General features: G+C 40.1%; 1 protein-coding gene and 1 pseudogene across 2 annotated transcripts in view; both read right to left on the minus strand.

Moving 5' to 3' along the window:
- LOC149235958 (uncharacterized) overlaps positions 1-17,333 on the minus strand; it is a 242,057-nt gene that overhangs the window by 190,350 nt on the left and 34,374 nt on the right. For both annotated transcript variants that reach the window (XM_089461485.1, XM_089461486.1), the window contains exons 2-3: positions 5,212-5,318; positions 4,974-5,100 (exon numbers count right to left, since the gene is read on the minus strand). In XM_089461485.1, coding sequence (XP_089317611.1) covers positions 4,974-5,100; positions 5,212-5,318 — 234 coding nt within the window. The remainder of the gene's footprint in view (positions 1-4,973; positions 5,101-5,211; positions 5,319-17,333) is intronic.
- On the minus strand, positions 2,471-3,096 carry LOC149235959 (protein yippee-like At5g53940 pseudogene; annotated as a pseudogene).

Below are 17,333 nucleotides of genomic sequence, written 5' to 3' on the forward strand. Positions count from 1 at the left end.
CAATCGTCTGACCGTGGATGTCCATTCCCAGGGATCAATCCATGAATAATCGATCTTAAATCTGCTTGATTGTTGTTATCTGCTGCATTGTGATGATGAATGATTTGACTTTCCACAATGGTGACAAGGATGGAAATCAAAACACTGATCTTCCAAATGACCGTTTCTTTGACAATGAAGGCATTTTGGTTTGACTGCAACTATAGTTTGTGTGTATTTTTGTTTGTCTGCAACTGTCTCATGGCTTGTTGATGTTATTGGATCAAGAAATCTTGCACTGATGAACTTGATCGGCTTAGAATAATCGGGGATATGCAAGTTGTTTTCATCTTTGTCATATCCTAATCCTCGTCGATTTTTGTTACTTTGAATTTCTTCCCATGGCTTGATGATTGGTTTGGAAGAAAGTTGAACTGAATTAGGGACCACTTCGACACTTGAAGTTGGTTGGATCAGTGACTTGGAATTAACATCTTTATCTTCATCTGTACAAATGAAAGACTTGGAAACATCACTCTTCTGTTGCAACTCATCTCTTTGAAGTTGCGACTCCAGTTGAAGAAACTCAATCATTTCATGTGCATGTTGTAGATTCATTGATATATCAACCAGAGTTGATTTGCTGATTTGCACCATGTCTTCAGCGATTGAAAGGATCAAATTGTCAAGAATCTTTAATAACTGAATGCTTTTCGCCATGTGAACTTGTTGGAACTTGCGCTCGCTTGCTTTTAATACTTGCTAGATTTTTAGAACTCGCTCGCTTGATGTTTGGTTGATTGTTGCACGCTCGCTTGATGTTTGGTTGATTGTTGCACGCTCGCTTGAACTTGTTTTAACAATTGAACTCACACTCTTGATTGATCAAAAGAAGGGTGTTGAATACTATCGAAAATGCACCCAAGAAAAAAAAAAAAGTTTATCTGCAAGTGGTACAGATGTCGTCTTGGCTTGAAATGTTGGATTTTTGTAGCGTCCTTAACTTGATTGCATGATGTGAAATGTGCTTGCTTGGAAGATCATCTTATCAAGTTGATGATGTGACGCTTTGTGCTTGTGTACTTAAGCTTGATTACAGGAGCTTGATTAAGCGTTCTTATAATTAAGCTTGCTTATGTGCATGTAGTTGTTTAAGCATAATACAAAGAGAGCGTTTTGATAATCTGAACACAATTCATGCACACGCATTCATTACACACGATGTACCTAAGATCCCCTTATTCAATTTCAGGAGGATCTGGGACACAAACACCACAAAAATTATGATTTTATTAATTACTGGAGTACATCATTCTTCGATGTCACAATTTTGTCGTGTAAACTTCTCAATGAGAATGAGAAATTCATGAGAATGAGAGACTACAGGAAAGTCTCTCATGCCTTTTCCGCCATGTCTGTTTTTCTACGTCTCTGGTATTTTTTCCTCTATGTTAATTTTCTTAAATATTCTACATGTGGTATCAGAGCTACGACTGAAAAATTTGCAGTGTGTGTGCACTGTTGGGTGATTGCAAGTTGCGTGGACATATCTATTTTTGAGGTTGCAACATTGTGTGGCTGCGTGCACCTGTGTGAAAGGACCTGTGCACTAGAGCGTTGTTGTTGAGGAGATTTGTATCTTTCGACATGGAACACGAAATTTCTGAGGAAAATTGAAGGCAAAGAAAGGTTAGAGGTTGCAAGGGAAAAGCCACGTGGGGAGGTCACAATCTCAAAGAAATCATTGTAGCTCCCTCATTGAAGTTTTATCAAAGCGTTGGTGATGGTGGTTATCACGGAAGCTGGAAATTGGTCACCGCCTTTATGAATGTTATTGAATCTGAGAAAGGAGAAGAATCAAACATGATTTAGATTAGGAACGCATAGAGAAAAGTGTTGTGTTAACACTGTGTGTAAGCCTGAAACTGAAGAAGGACTGCGAGAATCGACGCTGGCACCTCTCCTGAACTGTGCGTGACCCGTCCTGCTCAGCAAGGACACCACTTTTTTGAGCTTCTTCACTGCTACATCGGCAATGGCGCAGCAATCCACATCCATAGCATCACGAGGATTGTTGCTATAACTTTCTTTCTGCTGCTGCTGAGCCAGGAGCCTGATGAGGCGGTCCATGCTCTCGAGGCTCGCCGAGGCGGCCTCCTTCAGGTCTTCTTGCTATACAATGCGTGGCAGCTATTGAGGCTTCTGCACATATAGCCATCTGGGTTTCTTCACCAGTGGGAGAGCATTTACAGAGCATCTCGCAGCTCCCAGATCCGTGCAGTTTTGAAATGGGAGAGACTCGAGGCTTTTCTCTTTTTCGTATTTCAGTTTTTCCCATCCATGGCGGTAGAGATGTTGGACTCTGTTTTGGATTTCTTGAGGATTCTTTATTTAAGTCCCCAACTTCAATTTTGTATTACTTACACCTGAAAAAAATACTTCAGCCACATGTTGTAGATAGAAGTCACACAAATAGTGCCATCATCTAACATCAAACATCATCTGCGTCACTGCCACCTATGTTATTGTCAATGGCAAAGTTAGTGGCATCTCCATCTATCATCTTTGCCCTCTCTAAGATGAATTTGCCTTCTTTGTACTTTTAACTCTTCTCATGGGCAATCTCATATTTCCAGCCGACATTCTGCCCACAACAATTGCAATAGATATCTGCTATTGTATGCAATCCGCTTGTCATCAATCTCTCCTCTAGAGGTCCAGCGTGTACATTCACACCTGGACATAAGTTCCTTAAACAGTGCCAAATGGCTGCCACAATACTTGCAGCTGTAAGACCTTCCATCTAACTTTACCAGGTAAAGTCGGTCCATGTTAATCTCCAAGTCGTTTTCCTTGTATATCTCTTAGCCTCAAGGAAACGTTTGTTTTAAGTTCTGCTCAGATAAAATAGCTGAGCACAAGACCCTGGATTCATCAGCTAATGTGATGAGACTTCACATCCTCTTGCTGGATTTAGCACTTCCACCAGAAAATTGAGGCCAGCCTGGTTCGATACAAATACAAGTGTCAGACTAAGAGGAACCCCGAATGTCTTCCCTGGAATTCACACACGAAGACCTGGACAGAAGTAGCAGTACAAGGAAGCGCAGCATTCAGTCATAGGACATTTAGCATAACGCGTAGTCTAATGTGACAATGAGCAGGGGGTCCTATTGGAGTGGTTACTGATGTGTATACATATGGCGGAAGAAAAGGAAAATTTCAAAATAGTCCAATTCAGTTCGATTTTTTTCATATTCTAGATGAATAGTGATCTAAGCTTTTTCTCCCATTCTTGACGGGCATCAGAATTGAGAATGGGTCACTTCATAGTTTCAATCCACCATCCGGCAATGGTGCGTATGAACTTTTAAAAATTTTACTATTTGTTTTAAATCAGATGCATGTGTTTAAATCAAAATCCAAAATTTATTCACCTTTCTTAGAAGTAACTTTATATCACTTTTCAAGTGATTTCATAAAGGGATTTTTTGTTTGAAAAGTTACGTAAGGAGGAGTTATTTTGAAATTTTGAGCATTATTTATGTAATGGAGAGATAAGGCGTATAAATTTTATGTTGGGAGTGATGGAAGTAAAGTGAATCTTTTGTAACGGAGTGATAAGTGAATTTGTTTGAGAGAAAGTCATTGTTTTAATTCAAAGTAATATTTTACTTTGAAAGCGATTGAGTCAGTCCAGGAAATTTTTGAAGACAATTTGCTTCCAAAGTTTTCAAGTGTGACATTCTCATTGAGAAGTTTACACAACAAAGTTGTGACATTGAAGAATGATGTACTCCAGAATTAATAAAATCAAAATTTGGTGGTGTTTGTGTCATAGATCCGCTCGAAATTGAATAAGGGGATCTCAGGTACTAAATCAACTAATAATAACTCACTCACACTCATAAAATAAATATTAGACATATAGAAAAACCAGACATGGCAAAAAAGGCCTCAGCCTCACAGCATTCCTCACATTCTCATTATTAAAATAATGTTTATGATACATATAAATATATGAGGAAGTTTGTCTCAAGATAGTGCGTCTATCTTGAACAAACTTGGTTGAGATATTTTCTCAACAAAACACTAATCTAGGAGAACTAGTTGGAGAGAATCTCTCATCCTAACTAAACTCCCTAGTTTGAGGAACTAACTTCTAATTCTCAAGATTTGATTTATTTAATTATAATTTTGGATTTATAATTGTTTTATTATGAGAGTGAGGCTAACAAATTAATCATCCCTCATTACATTATCAAATAGCACCCTAATTTGGTTATCATAACTTAACTGCCTAACCACTAACCTTAACACCCCAATGTTGGATTTGTCACATATCACTTACATTAATTTCAACTAACATAAAGTTCACATAATATAAAAGATACTTTTAATACTAAATTGGAGCTTGTTGTTTGGTCCTCCAACATAATTTTGGCTAAATGTTTATCCTTATCCTTAACAGCCAGGTTTGAAATACACTTTGTACCATAGAACTATATTATTATGCAATACGAAATAAATCAAATTAAAGCATTAAATTCTTTCTTGTATTCCGTCTCATGTATGTGTGCTTTGATATCCAATATCATCACCAGATTTTTCAAAGCTGACAATGACTATAGGGGATTCATTGAAAATGAAGGTGAAATCTATGTTAAAAATGTTGTACCAAGAAAGTTGTGGTGGTGCTAAAGTTACAGAAGTCAATGCAGTTTAGAAATGTATATCCATAACATGTTCCTTCAATCGCTATAAAGCAAGCAATGCAGATCAGAAAAATGGCATAATTAAGCTAAGAGAAATAGGTTATAAACTTAGAGCTAATTGTATTAGAAACTGGACTTGTATATGTCATAATGGCTTGAATTTATTGGGCTTGTTAATGAAAAATCACCATCAAATTTCAGATTTAATACAGATCTATAAAAACCATACAAATTAAATGTGTATGTGGAAATGTATGCATATCAATCATTCAATCTTACAGCTAAGGCCACTCCATAAGGATTGAGAAACACCAATTCCAGCACATCGAACTGCTACTATAGCTAATACACCATTTGTGACCCATATCAATGCACCCAAGATGCCCCACCAGGTAAATTTGAAAGGCTGAAATAGAAACCTCAAGTTAAACAAACTTACGCTGAAATAGAAACCACAAGTTAAAACAAACTTTATCAAGGAAAGTAAGCGAAGAGAGCTGATCATCAAGAGACTTACAGTATACAATAAGACCAACCATGAAGTCAGGAAACATGTAGTTGATTTATAAAATTGAAATACAAAAGGGTCCAGTGAAAGAGCTGCTGGCATTTTGATAGGAACCGCTGCATACAAAATTTTAATGATACCATAAGCATCCAGGTTTAGCTGAAAGCCTCGAACAATCTAATCCTTTTATTTGAAAAATTCAGAAAGCATTCTACAAGTCACCTACGTAGCTAACCATTTGTAGAATAAAGTGATAAGCTGAGTAAACATGACACAGAACCATGATGCAGAATTGAAATTGGAATAAGAATTGTCTGCCCAATGTTTGATGCTATACTGAAGGCATGTCTCACAATAGCAGTTTTATCAATGAGTTGCCAGAAATACATATTTGACACTTCGAACATTTAACAGTCTACTAGTTGGTTATATAGCTAATCTGCATTTTATAAAGGATGATCTCTACTTTTTGGTATCCAAAGATTGTATGTCCTAACTTGCCAATTCGAAATACAAAATTCTTTTTTTTCCAACTTTCTTGAAACCTTATCTTAACATAAAACTACATTTGAACTTTGCATCATTAAGAAGGAACTCAGTGAGACCTGCTCTTTAGCTGTTTGAAGCCACAGCCCTCTTGACCTGGTATTAGGTGCACATTGCAGTGGGATCTTCGTATCTTCCTAGTCACTGTCCATTATCATCCTCTCTTGGGGAAGGCACTAGTACAGTCAGTGCTCTTGGATAAAGAACAAGTTGTCAGTCATGAAAATATCAGTCAAAGGTAACTGTTTCTGATTACTAATTATCCTACAGGAGTTGGTTGCTTCAGCAGAACATAGCTGGCTCAATTCATCTTTGGCAATGCAAATGATAGCAGAGGTCCAATTTAGCTAGCAGGTCATATCATATTAATAAGGTTTGTATGTCTTGTTTAGAACCAGGGAGACAAGCAGTTTTAGTTTTCTGTAAATAATATACCTCCAGGGTTTTAAATTTCTGATTATGAGCTCACCTAAGTACCCTGGTTCATGTTCATGTTTGAATTCAGCAACACTGAAATTTGGAAAAAAATAGCACTACAAAAAGGAATGATATAATTTACCATTGAGTTCAGCTAAAAATAAATTAAGAAATAAGATGCAACATCATATTTTGTTCAAAAGCATGTCAAAATATTAAGTTTTTTTACGTTTAACAAAAAAAACAAATATCAACGTTTTTTTATGAATTTTATAAATAACAGTTTGCTTTGCCACTAATCCACCATTGAATTCAAAATTCCCCTTAACTGAATAAATGGCTTCCACTACACTTGGCATCTTGATTATGGTAAGGATTGCAGTTGCACATCTTGCTAAATATTTGGCACTAAAATATTATAGTAATTATGTTCAGAATCTACCATTCACTGTCCAACCAATGACAGAAAAGACCCATACATAAAGTCCAGTTTTAACACCGAACAAATACATAACAGCTAATTAGCAGTGTGCATTGTACCTCAGGGAAACAAAGCAGTATGGGTGCAATTAACACCCATCCATATTCAGGGACAGGCTATGAGCCACAATGGTTTTTTTATATGAACTCTAGTTGGGTTGAGAATGAAATCTTGAAGGTCCAGTCCCAAGTCCTCACCAACCATTTTATCCACCCGGGGCTCCTTGCTTAATGCAGTTCTCACAACTGCGCACTCTTGCTAAGAGAGATCAATGAGTGTGTGTGACAATGATCCAAGGGAATTTGACTCCCCTCTATTTATAGGAGGGAAACCAAGTCGAATTTCCCTTAGTTTACAACCAAAAGCCCTAAAAATTCACTTTAAGTATTCAACAAGGCTAATAGGTCACAAGCAGACCTAAATATAGCTTCACATAATGATAAAATATAATAAAATGACATCCTTTCTCCACAAGTGTGGGAGAAATAGCCCTGCAACATGACATCATCCTCATCTAATGAGTATCTCCATCAAGCAAGGTGGCAAAAATGGTCCAAAAGTTATACTCACTCCGAGACATCTCATCAACGTGAATGGGTGCATACTGCAGCTCCAAGCCACAACCCCTCATCCAAGATGTCATAATCAAGAAAACATTCATCATCATCCTAGGGTTTGTCTGGTTGACGTGACAACCCTAGAGCTATAGAGCATGATGTCATCATCAAGTACAACTGTGTCAACCCTCCCAAAGTGTCTCAAATGATCACCATTCTAATTTACACTCTAGAACAAGGCAATGCACATCAAGTAGATCCAAGGCCAACTTGGGGTCATCCTCAGTCCTCTGGGCACATCATGAATCCTGCCAACAACCTGACATCTTGGCTTAGCATCTCATCATCTAGAGGTGTGAAAGGGGGCCAATGCTCATTTTTAAGGGGCAATGTTGAGGTTGCAAGGTCATAGGGGCTCTCATCCCAGGCTAGACGTCTTCTTCACAATGTTGCAGCTGGTAAACAGGGTGTTCAAGCATCCTTCACTTTAGGTGGAGCCTGTAAACCAGGGCGTTGGAGCATCCTTCCAGTTGCAGCTATAAACTAGGGCGTTGGGGCATCCTTCCAATTGCAGCTAGTAAACTAGGGCGTTGGAGCCTATAAACCAAGGGGTTGGAACCTCCTCAGATGGAGCTGAAAATCTTGATGTAAAACTTTTGAAGATAAATATTAAGAAGCATTTGGTGGTTTTTCTCCCGGAAAGGTTTCCACCTAAAAATTTGTTGTCTAGTTTCTTGATGTTTGTGCATTGTTGAATGGTTGAATCGTGGATGCGTGAGTTACCTCAGCCTTTGTCTTTCCACCCCTCTATATTGCCTTTTACTTTTTCTTGATTTTTTCCTTGTATTATTGCACGTAACTTGAGGAATGACAGCTTGCCTTGTATGATATATAGCAGTTATTACCCCCTTTAGGATGGGGCAGTCCATTGCCCATCACGGGTTGGGACATATAAGGGTTCTTTGTCTTTTATAAGATAGGGCAACATTGGCCCGGGAACGAGGTGATGGCTATATGATAAAGGTAAAGCTCATGCTTGGCTTTTGCCCACGTGTTAATTTGTTAATCCCAGCCATCTTTTGCATTTTGATATTTCTTTTGTTTTTCTTATGGCCATCGTATGCTCTTTCTTTTTCTCTTAGCTGCGTCAACCTCCTAGGGTGCATTTCCAAGCCCTGCCCACGTATGAGGATGTGTGTATGCCAAATCCCAATGAACCAATGGTCAGTTGACCCGAAGAAGGGAGGTGGAATAAGGGTTCATAATGTAAGAGGGAAAGTGGTAAGTATGGGACAAGGATAGATAGGGCTACGTTATCTCAATCGTGGCTTCCCAAGTAGTGCCCCTTCCTAAAGCCAAGGACCATTAAGGGAGGTCCACTAGACTAAGATTAACAATCAACCCCCCATTTAAGGTGAGGGAATAACACTACGGCCATACCCTTCTTTATTCCAAGTTACCCCGTAATCCATGTCAAAAGGCCCATGTACAAGCAAGCTTAAGCACCTGATTGCAAAATGAATAAAGTACCTTTTGATCAGAAGCCTACCTTCCAACATGTCCTATTGATAAATGGCTGAGGAAACATATGACTGGTGCAAATGGTGGAGATATGAATGGCACGTCACATCAGCTACAAAGTGGCTATCAGGGACTATTAGTTATCGGTTGGAAGCTTCTCCTAGTGGTCACCCACTTTTGGTGGATAACAAATCTAATGATATGTTGACTACATTGGTTATATGTCTATACTTAGGTAATGTATTGTATGTAAACATAGGTTAGAGTAGTTAGCCGCATTGCATTTTGTGTAAGCATTCTAACATCATTCATATCATGTTTCATGCTAGAATATATTGCATTTAGAATAGACTTTATGTTTTGTATGGATTTATCATCTTCAAATAAGCATGGGAAATACCCTACACCCAATGCACATGCTCCCAAACAAGTTGATTGCAATGCGCAGGTTATAGATCTACAAGCCCAAGGATTGCTAGAGTTCTCATATGATCTGTTCGAGTATATGGATCATGCACTCTACGGTGAGCTCATGTCCCCGAGTTAGAGCCAGATGTTACCCACAAAAATGGGTAACCCCATAGAAGAAAACTTTTATGCTATCCTTGATAGCCAGTTGGCCAACCATGTAGCCAACAGCTTTTGACAAGCACCACTAGTTGATGACATACCACAATATCTCCACTACTTGCATCAACCATATGCTTCTCACCCACTCGACATGAGAACATGGAGAAAGGTGGGTTTCTGATCAAAAGGTACTTTAATCATTTTGCAATCGAGTGCTTATGTGTGTTTGTATTTAGGCATTTGTATGGATTATGGGGTGACTTGGAATAAGGATGGGTTTTGACCATGATCTTGTTCTCTCACCTTAAATGGAAGATTATTCTTAGATCCTAGTCCAGTGGGACCTCCCCTAATGGCCCAATGGATATAGGTGGGGCACTACTTGAAAAGCCCTGATTGAGATAGAGTGGTTCCATCTATCCTTGTGTCATACTTAACACTTTCCATCATACATTACAAGCCCTTATCTCACATCCATTCTTCGGGTTCAACTGACCATTGGTTCTTTGGGATTTGGCACCCATACATCCTCATACCTGGGTAGGGCCAAGAACATTGCTCTAGAAGGTTGATGCGGCGAAAAGAAACAAAAAAAATCATAGCAAGGCCACAAAGCAAAATTAAAAGAAAGAATATCAAAATGCAAAAGATGGTTGGGACATACAAATTAGCACGTCGACAAAAGCCTAGCATGAACTCTACCTCACTCCTTATGGCCATCACCTGGTTCCTAAGCACATGATGTTCTATTACATCATAAAAAGGAAACCTTGCATGTCCTAACCCCGATGAGCGATAAACTGACTAATCATTAAGGGGTAATACAACTGCTATATCATTCAAAGCAAGCTCTAACCTTTGAGCTATGAGCAGTAAACAAAGAAAAATCAAGCAAAAGTAAAAGGTGCACAAGCGAGGTGGAAAAATAAAGGCCGAGTTGGTAACTCATGCATCCACAATTGCTTCTTCCTCACTTCTATACGCTTAGGATGTCGATCCCCATCATGTTGGTCCGTCCACTTAACCATGGCACTTGGCCATGAAGTCTTCTCCCCTTTGTACCATCATTAGTATTCACTACCACCTATCAATTGAAGGGTGGACTAAGGAAATCTTAAGGGTTGGAAACACCTAATAGGGTCGTCCTTTAGCCACTCTTACCTAGGGGGGAAACACCATTGTGAGCTCAAGAACCTGATGTTGGAAGGGCATCCTTATTTGAAGTATTAAGTAGTCCATTACATTCAAGTTTAGTTCACTTAGATGCAATAATGTTTTTTATCCCTAATGATTGGTAGATTTCACTAGAATTTATGTTGTGATTCTCAAGTGGTTCAGCAACCCATATCTAGGGCACCTTTCCACAAGTACCTAGGCCATTAGAGAAGTATATTGTCACTAACTAGTGAAGCGTTAAGAGCCTTAGGCCTCCTAGCAACATCCGCACATCACACATGACCCCGGGCATCTCTTGCACCCAAGACGTTCTGCCACTTTGCACTGGATTCGATGACTATTCAAGGTGACACGCCTGGACCCAGCATGCCCCCAGGCTAGCCTTAGCATCTTATGGGGGATGGTAGTTGATTCAGGGTCCAAATGAGGATGGTCTCAATTTCAGAGACTTGGGAGGGCTAGTAGCACCTGGAAAGCTCTCAGCACTGGAGCAAAGATGGACATTATGAGCAATTGAGACCCATGGAGACCACTTTGTGGTGGCCTACCTAGATCTTGGGGCCACAAAGAGCCATTGAGGTGAATTTGAGGGCCAACTCTCAAATCATGATTTTTACATGCTACTACACCACATTGGACACCTCATAGCACTTGGAGATGCCACTTGGACCCTATTTCATGCATGATGTCAGCCCTAGAATGCTAGCGGCTCACACGTGTGGGAATATTTTGCACTTTTAATCAAAATCTAGTGGGTTGTCTTGTAACCCAAGGGTTTCCTATGATTTAACTTGTTAGTAGGGGCTTTTAGGCTAATATTATGACCAATCCTCATATAAATAGAGGAGAGGAAATTTCATTTCAATCATAATAACTTGGACTATTTCGGCCTCTCTTAAAGAATTTTAGCCTTCTTATACCTTTGGAGAGATGTGCATTGTGATCTATGGAGCGTTTTGTTTTTTGAAGTTATATTCGTCTTTGGAAAAGTTATCTAGGATCAATAAAGGAATATTCATGCACGTTATCTTGTAACTGAACCTTGTTATTGGTAAATTTATAATTTTATATCTTATCTATGGAATATATTGGTAATCTAGGGTTTTCCTATTGTGCCCTAATTTGTTGAAAATCAATAACATAGAAACTAGATGTCATTATTGTATGCATTACTCATGAATAATATGTGAATGGTAATCCCCTTGGTGAATCTTTGGATTAGCTCTCCCAAGTGAATATTAATCCCTCACAAAGATAACAATTAGGGTTTTGGTGTTAGGGCATCAAAATATCCTTACTCCCTTGTAAATATTTGATTGATCTAGCAATCCCATAGACTCCATCCACCCAAGGACTAGACACTAGCCTTGTCTAATAGGTGATCAACCTTTAACTTACCCACAACTTGAATTTCCTACCTTTTCTCTCTCTTATTTCGGCCCTCTCAAGGATAAGCGACATCGATTAGGGCTTAGTGCGAAATTACCTAGAAGAGAGATTTTCCACATTGGAAGATTCAACATCAATAGTAGTAGTGGTTGTCTCCAAATCATTCCTCTTGGTGGCTAATCTTTCATTTTTCTTCATAGTTTCTCTTGGCCTAGCTATTTTGCCCTACGAGAAAGCCTAGTTTGGTTAAGCTTCAACTTGAGGGCTTCTTGAAGGTTTCATGTGCCATTGTCTTGTTGAAATACATTATTGGAAACCTTTTCTTGGTACTTTGACCTTAGGCCATTCCATTTTGCACGCTATTAATCAAACACTATGTCAAGTGTACCCTAGTTTGGCCTCTCTAAGGGAAGCGACTTGCCTCTTCTCATTGTTGAACCTTGTGCTTAAGTTGAGTCATCCTTTAGAAGGCTATTATGTCACATTAAACCTTTAAGCATAGAACAACTCTTGTAGGTGACCTATATACTGGGACTCCTCCCATTGGTGAAAATCCATAAAGAGCACGGGGTAGTGGTTGTGGTGACAGTGGGCCTGTCACCCACCCAAACTAGTGAACCCATAGGAGAATTTTTCTCCTAGATATCTCTTTAGTCAGCAGTCGGCAACCCTTGGCAGCCACCAATGTAACCGATATGTTAAGTTATGGTATGTTCTATGCTTATAACAGTTTACTTCTTTTCTTATTATATTCCACAGATTAGCAATCACATATACATAAAGTAAAGTGAAGATGGAACATTAAACGATCGACAGAAAACAAGCCAAGACAAGAGACACAAGATGTGGCGGCTAGCCAAGGGCAAACCCCACAATGTGTGGGGAAACCCTTTGATCAAATTTTCTTTTATCTTCAATAATTCAGCATAGAGAAATAGTACAATAAATCTTATTTATATCAGTAGTAGCAAACCCTAGATCAGCAGCATCAGCATTAGCGGCTTCATCATCAAAACTAGGGCAGTCGAAATCTCACAAACCGACAGTCGGATCGACTTGATTCCAAGGAGGCTCAAATGAACCTACAACGCAGTTCAGAAGAGGAGGTTTGATGGTCCACGCTGGTCAAACTTTGGATCTGCAGTTGCAGCTTCAGTTTCAACAGCTTCCTTCAAACTAGGGCAATCGATATCTCGCAAACCGACCGTCAGATTGACTTGATTCCACCACCAAAAGTTGTGGCTTTTAGAGGAGGTTCAGATGAACCTACAGCGCAATTCAAATGAGGAGATATTCTGGTCCACACAGGTCAAACTTTACTTCTGCAGTTGCAGCGTCAGTTTCAGCAACTTCCTTCAAACTAGGGCAGTCGATATCTTGCAAACCGTCCGTCGGATTGACTTGATTCCACCACCAAAAGTTGCGGCTTTAAGAGGAGGTTCAGATGAACCTACAGCGCACTTCAGATGAGGAGATCTTCTGGTCCACGTAGGTCAAACTTTACTTTTGCAGTTGCAGCTTCAGTTTCAGCAGCTTCCGGCTTCACATGTGTGAGGGAGAGACCCTTTTCTACGCAGTAAAGAAGAGACTCTTTTCTGCGTAGTAGAGAGAGAGAGATGTGATGAGATGAGTAAGTGCAAATGAGGAAAATTCCTCTTGTATTTATACACAACTAATGAAGTTTGAATAGATGCGACTGTTGGGATTCTAAGCCTACATGAGTTGTAGATCGGCTTGATAATAATTCCATAATCAAAATAAATTCATATCTCCATGAATACTTATCGAAATCAGATGATCTTTATATCAATCCTACACCTCTAGATGAGAGGAATCTAATAAAAATATTATCAGCCATGAATAAGATGAACCACATGAAGTTTGGCCCTAGTTTCCAATTTTAACACTCCCTCTCAACTAGGGAGAACTTCATCTGCAATCTGTCTATCGGTCGCTACTATTAATCCATCAAATGCACTGCCCTTTACAACCTAACCCTTGCCCTACTCTGCTCTATTCTGCCTGTTTTGCTTTGTCTTGTTCTGCCATGTACTGATCTGTATTGTTTTGCTTTGTTCTGCTCTGTTCTGCTCTGCTCTTACATTGTTCTATTCTTCTTTGCTTTTGTCTGAATTATGAAGAAGAAGAAATGATCGAGGATTTTTCATATTGACTCAAAGTCGGTCTCAGAGTATGTACCACTGGTCCCAGACTAGTCTCAACCAAACCGAAGTCAGCGTCATAGTGAGTACAACTCCTACCACTGGTCCCAGACCAGTAACAACCGACCCGAAGTCAATGTCATAGAATGTACCACTCCTACCACTGGTTCTAGACCAATACCATTGATCCCAGATCAATGGAGGTCATCCTAGTGTAGGGAGTATGGTAGATACAACGATGCGTCCATCGGTACTACTATGGTCCCTAACTTCACTTCCCTGCTCATTGATCAGATGAGAGGTACTTCCCATGAGTCCCAGACTGCATGGGTAGGATGTCTCGACAGGAGAACTTAATCAATTCTGTCCTCACAGGAGAACACATCAATCCTGCTACAATCACCATGGAGAACACATCAATCCAGGCCGCCATGGAGAACACATCAATCCAGGCCTCACAAGAGAACACATCAATCCTGCTACAATCACCATCGAGAACACATCAATCGAGACCGCCATGGAGAACACAACAATCCAAGCCTCACAGGAGAACACATCAATCCTGCTACAATCGCCATGGAGAACACATCCATCCAGGCCTCACAGAAGAACTAATCATCCTGCTACACTGGAGAGCGAATCATCCTGTTCCACAAGAGAGCGAATCATCTTGTCCCACGAGAGAGCGAATCATCTTGTTCCAGTGCGCACCACTAGGCGAGGGTGAGTCACCCTGTGGTCGTATGTTGCTCCAGTAAGATCCGCAAGCCCTCAGAGCTCCCAGAGCTCAATGTATGCAACATGCAGGACCCTTGTACAAGAGTTTCTTGATGACTCCAAGTCATTTGGGAAAATCACAGATTAGATCTTTCCTCGGGGCTTTGAAAAGGTGTATCGACCTGTACATCATCTTAATGCGATGGAGCCTCCTTGCTCATCGACTTACCATATCCCAGATGATGTCTATCTGCTGGAGCAATCGATGAATATGGGATTCCTTAATAATCGAATCCCACCTCTGGTTGTTACAGAGAATCACAGTGGTATTTGTTCAAATAGCTCACTGAAGAGCTTATCAAAGCAAAATCCAAAGAGAAACAACACTAAAAGTGCTCCAATGATCCTCCACACTACCTGCCTAATCAGCATTCGAATAATCATGCAGTTTCATATTTCCGGCAGTGTATCTCAATCCATGAGAGATTGTGTCCTGAAGACATCTCAAAAGATTCTTGGCACCAATCTAGTGAGGCTCAACCAAATATGAGCTCACAATGCTAACTGCAAAACATATGTTCGGACAGAGGTTCACCAAGAACATCAACGTGAATGAGTTTTTGAAACTCAAAGGCATTTACCAAATCTGGTCCAACATCAGTACCATATAACTTCTGAAAGTTAAGATCCTCGAGGTAGTCACAGGCTTGCAGTCCACCATACCAAATCTTTTCAGAATCTTCACTGCATATTTTCCTTGAGATAGGAAAATTTCCCTTGGCTTCTGCCACACTTCAAGTCTTGGTTCTTCATTTCAAATTCAGAAGCCAACTCCCTCTTACATTTGTGAATGAGAGGGTATGCACCTGTTAGAAAGAGGTTATCCACATACAACACCAGTATGACAGGCTTGTCATCGTCAACCTTAAAGTAAAGGTTAGGATCGGCTTCACTCCTAGTGGATCCCAACTTCATCAAGTAGCTATCGATCCTCTCATTCCATGCTCGGGGTGATTGCTTCAGCCCATAGAGAGCCTTCTTCAACCTTCATACATGAGATTTTCAATCATAAATCTCAAATCCTTCGAGTTGCTCCACATAGACCTCTTCTTTGATCGAACCGTGCAAGAACGCGGTCTTGACATCCATCTTATGTAGGTTTCATCCTTGTGAAGCCACGAGGGCTATGAACAAGCGGATGGTCGTATATTTGGCAACAGGTGCAAATATCACATCATAGTCTATACCTTCCTTCTGGGAGAAACCATGAGCAACAAAACGAGCCTTATACTATTCCATACTTCCATCTGCTGCAGCTTTATCTTGTAAATCCATTTTGAAGTAACAATTGTCTTGTCCTAGGGTCTGGGAACTACTTCCCAGACATCATTCTCCATAATGCTCATAACATCCTTCCATACTTGATGCTTGATGACATCTGAGAATGATGAAGGCTCATTTTATATGATTGTGCTCATACTGGTCAGGAATCCCTGATACCTGTTGGGTTTCTTACTTTCACGGAAGGTTCCTCAGGGTGCAGCATGTCTTTCAGCATCATCAAGTATCCCCCTAAGCCATGAAGGCCTCTTCCTGGAAAAGGAAGGCTCAGGTGGATAAATAGGATCCATCGATTTTTCCACATCAGGCATTGTTACATCATCTACCCATAGAGACAGCTTCCACAATCGTACGGTGCCACACCATTCTGCTATGGAGTATGTGGTGTAGTAGTCTCCCTCTTAATGCCAACCTCAGGTATGCCTGAGTGAACCAACTGTAATATATCGGAGGTCTTGCTTAGGCTTGAGGGGAATGGTCCCTTTTTGAGCTTTCCTTCGGCATATCCCGAACACACACATTTTTCTACTCGGAACTCAGGCATCCCTGTTACCATATGTCTTACATCGAGTAGATCTTTGTAATGAAGGTGGGAAAACCTCCAATGCCAAAGTTTGGACTGAAGAGATGTGTCATAAGACATGACACCTACCTGACTTTCATCGACTTGATATAATGAATCAACACGAAACCTAAGAGTAAAGGCATCTTTAACATTATTTTTCGATATACATACCTTGCCATCGCTGAAGGTTACCTTGTAGCCTTTGTCTTCCATTGCCGAGATGGACACCAGGTTCTTTCGGAGGTCAGGTGCATTTAATACATCCTGGAATTTCTAGCCTTCTTGAATGGTTGTCCTCTTCCTTGATTTCCAACATTCCTTTTACCTTTGCTATTGAATTTTCCATCCCTTCGATTACCATGAGAGGGATTTTGATCATCGTCACAGTGAGAGTCCTTTCTATCAGGGCATTCCCTTACATAGTGACCTGCTTTATTGCAAATGTAACATCATCCTTTTCTTCCACCCTTAGGTCCAGCCTTTCTTTTCGATTTAGACTCGGAATTATTTCTTTTCTTAGCATGAGAAGAAAAGGCAACAGGAGGACCTTTAGGCAAGGGCATTTCTTGCTCTTCTACCCTTGTTTCTTCTAGAATGCATCTAGCCATTAATTCCTTGAAACTAGGAATTACATGATTGTTCAGAAGAGTAGTCCTGAACACGTACCATTCGGATGGTAATCCTCCAGG

This window comes from Pinus tabuliformis, chromosome 8 (assembly GCF_031772625.1).
Source record: "Pinus tabuliformis cultivar Carrire ecotype Pingquan chromosome 8, CPIR1, whole genome shotgun sequence".
In the NCBI taxonomy this organism is placed as follows: domain Eukaryota; kingdom Viridiplantae; phylum Streptophyta; class Pinopsida; order Pinales; family Pinaceae; genus Pinus; species Pinus tabuliformis.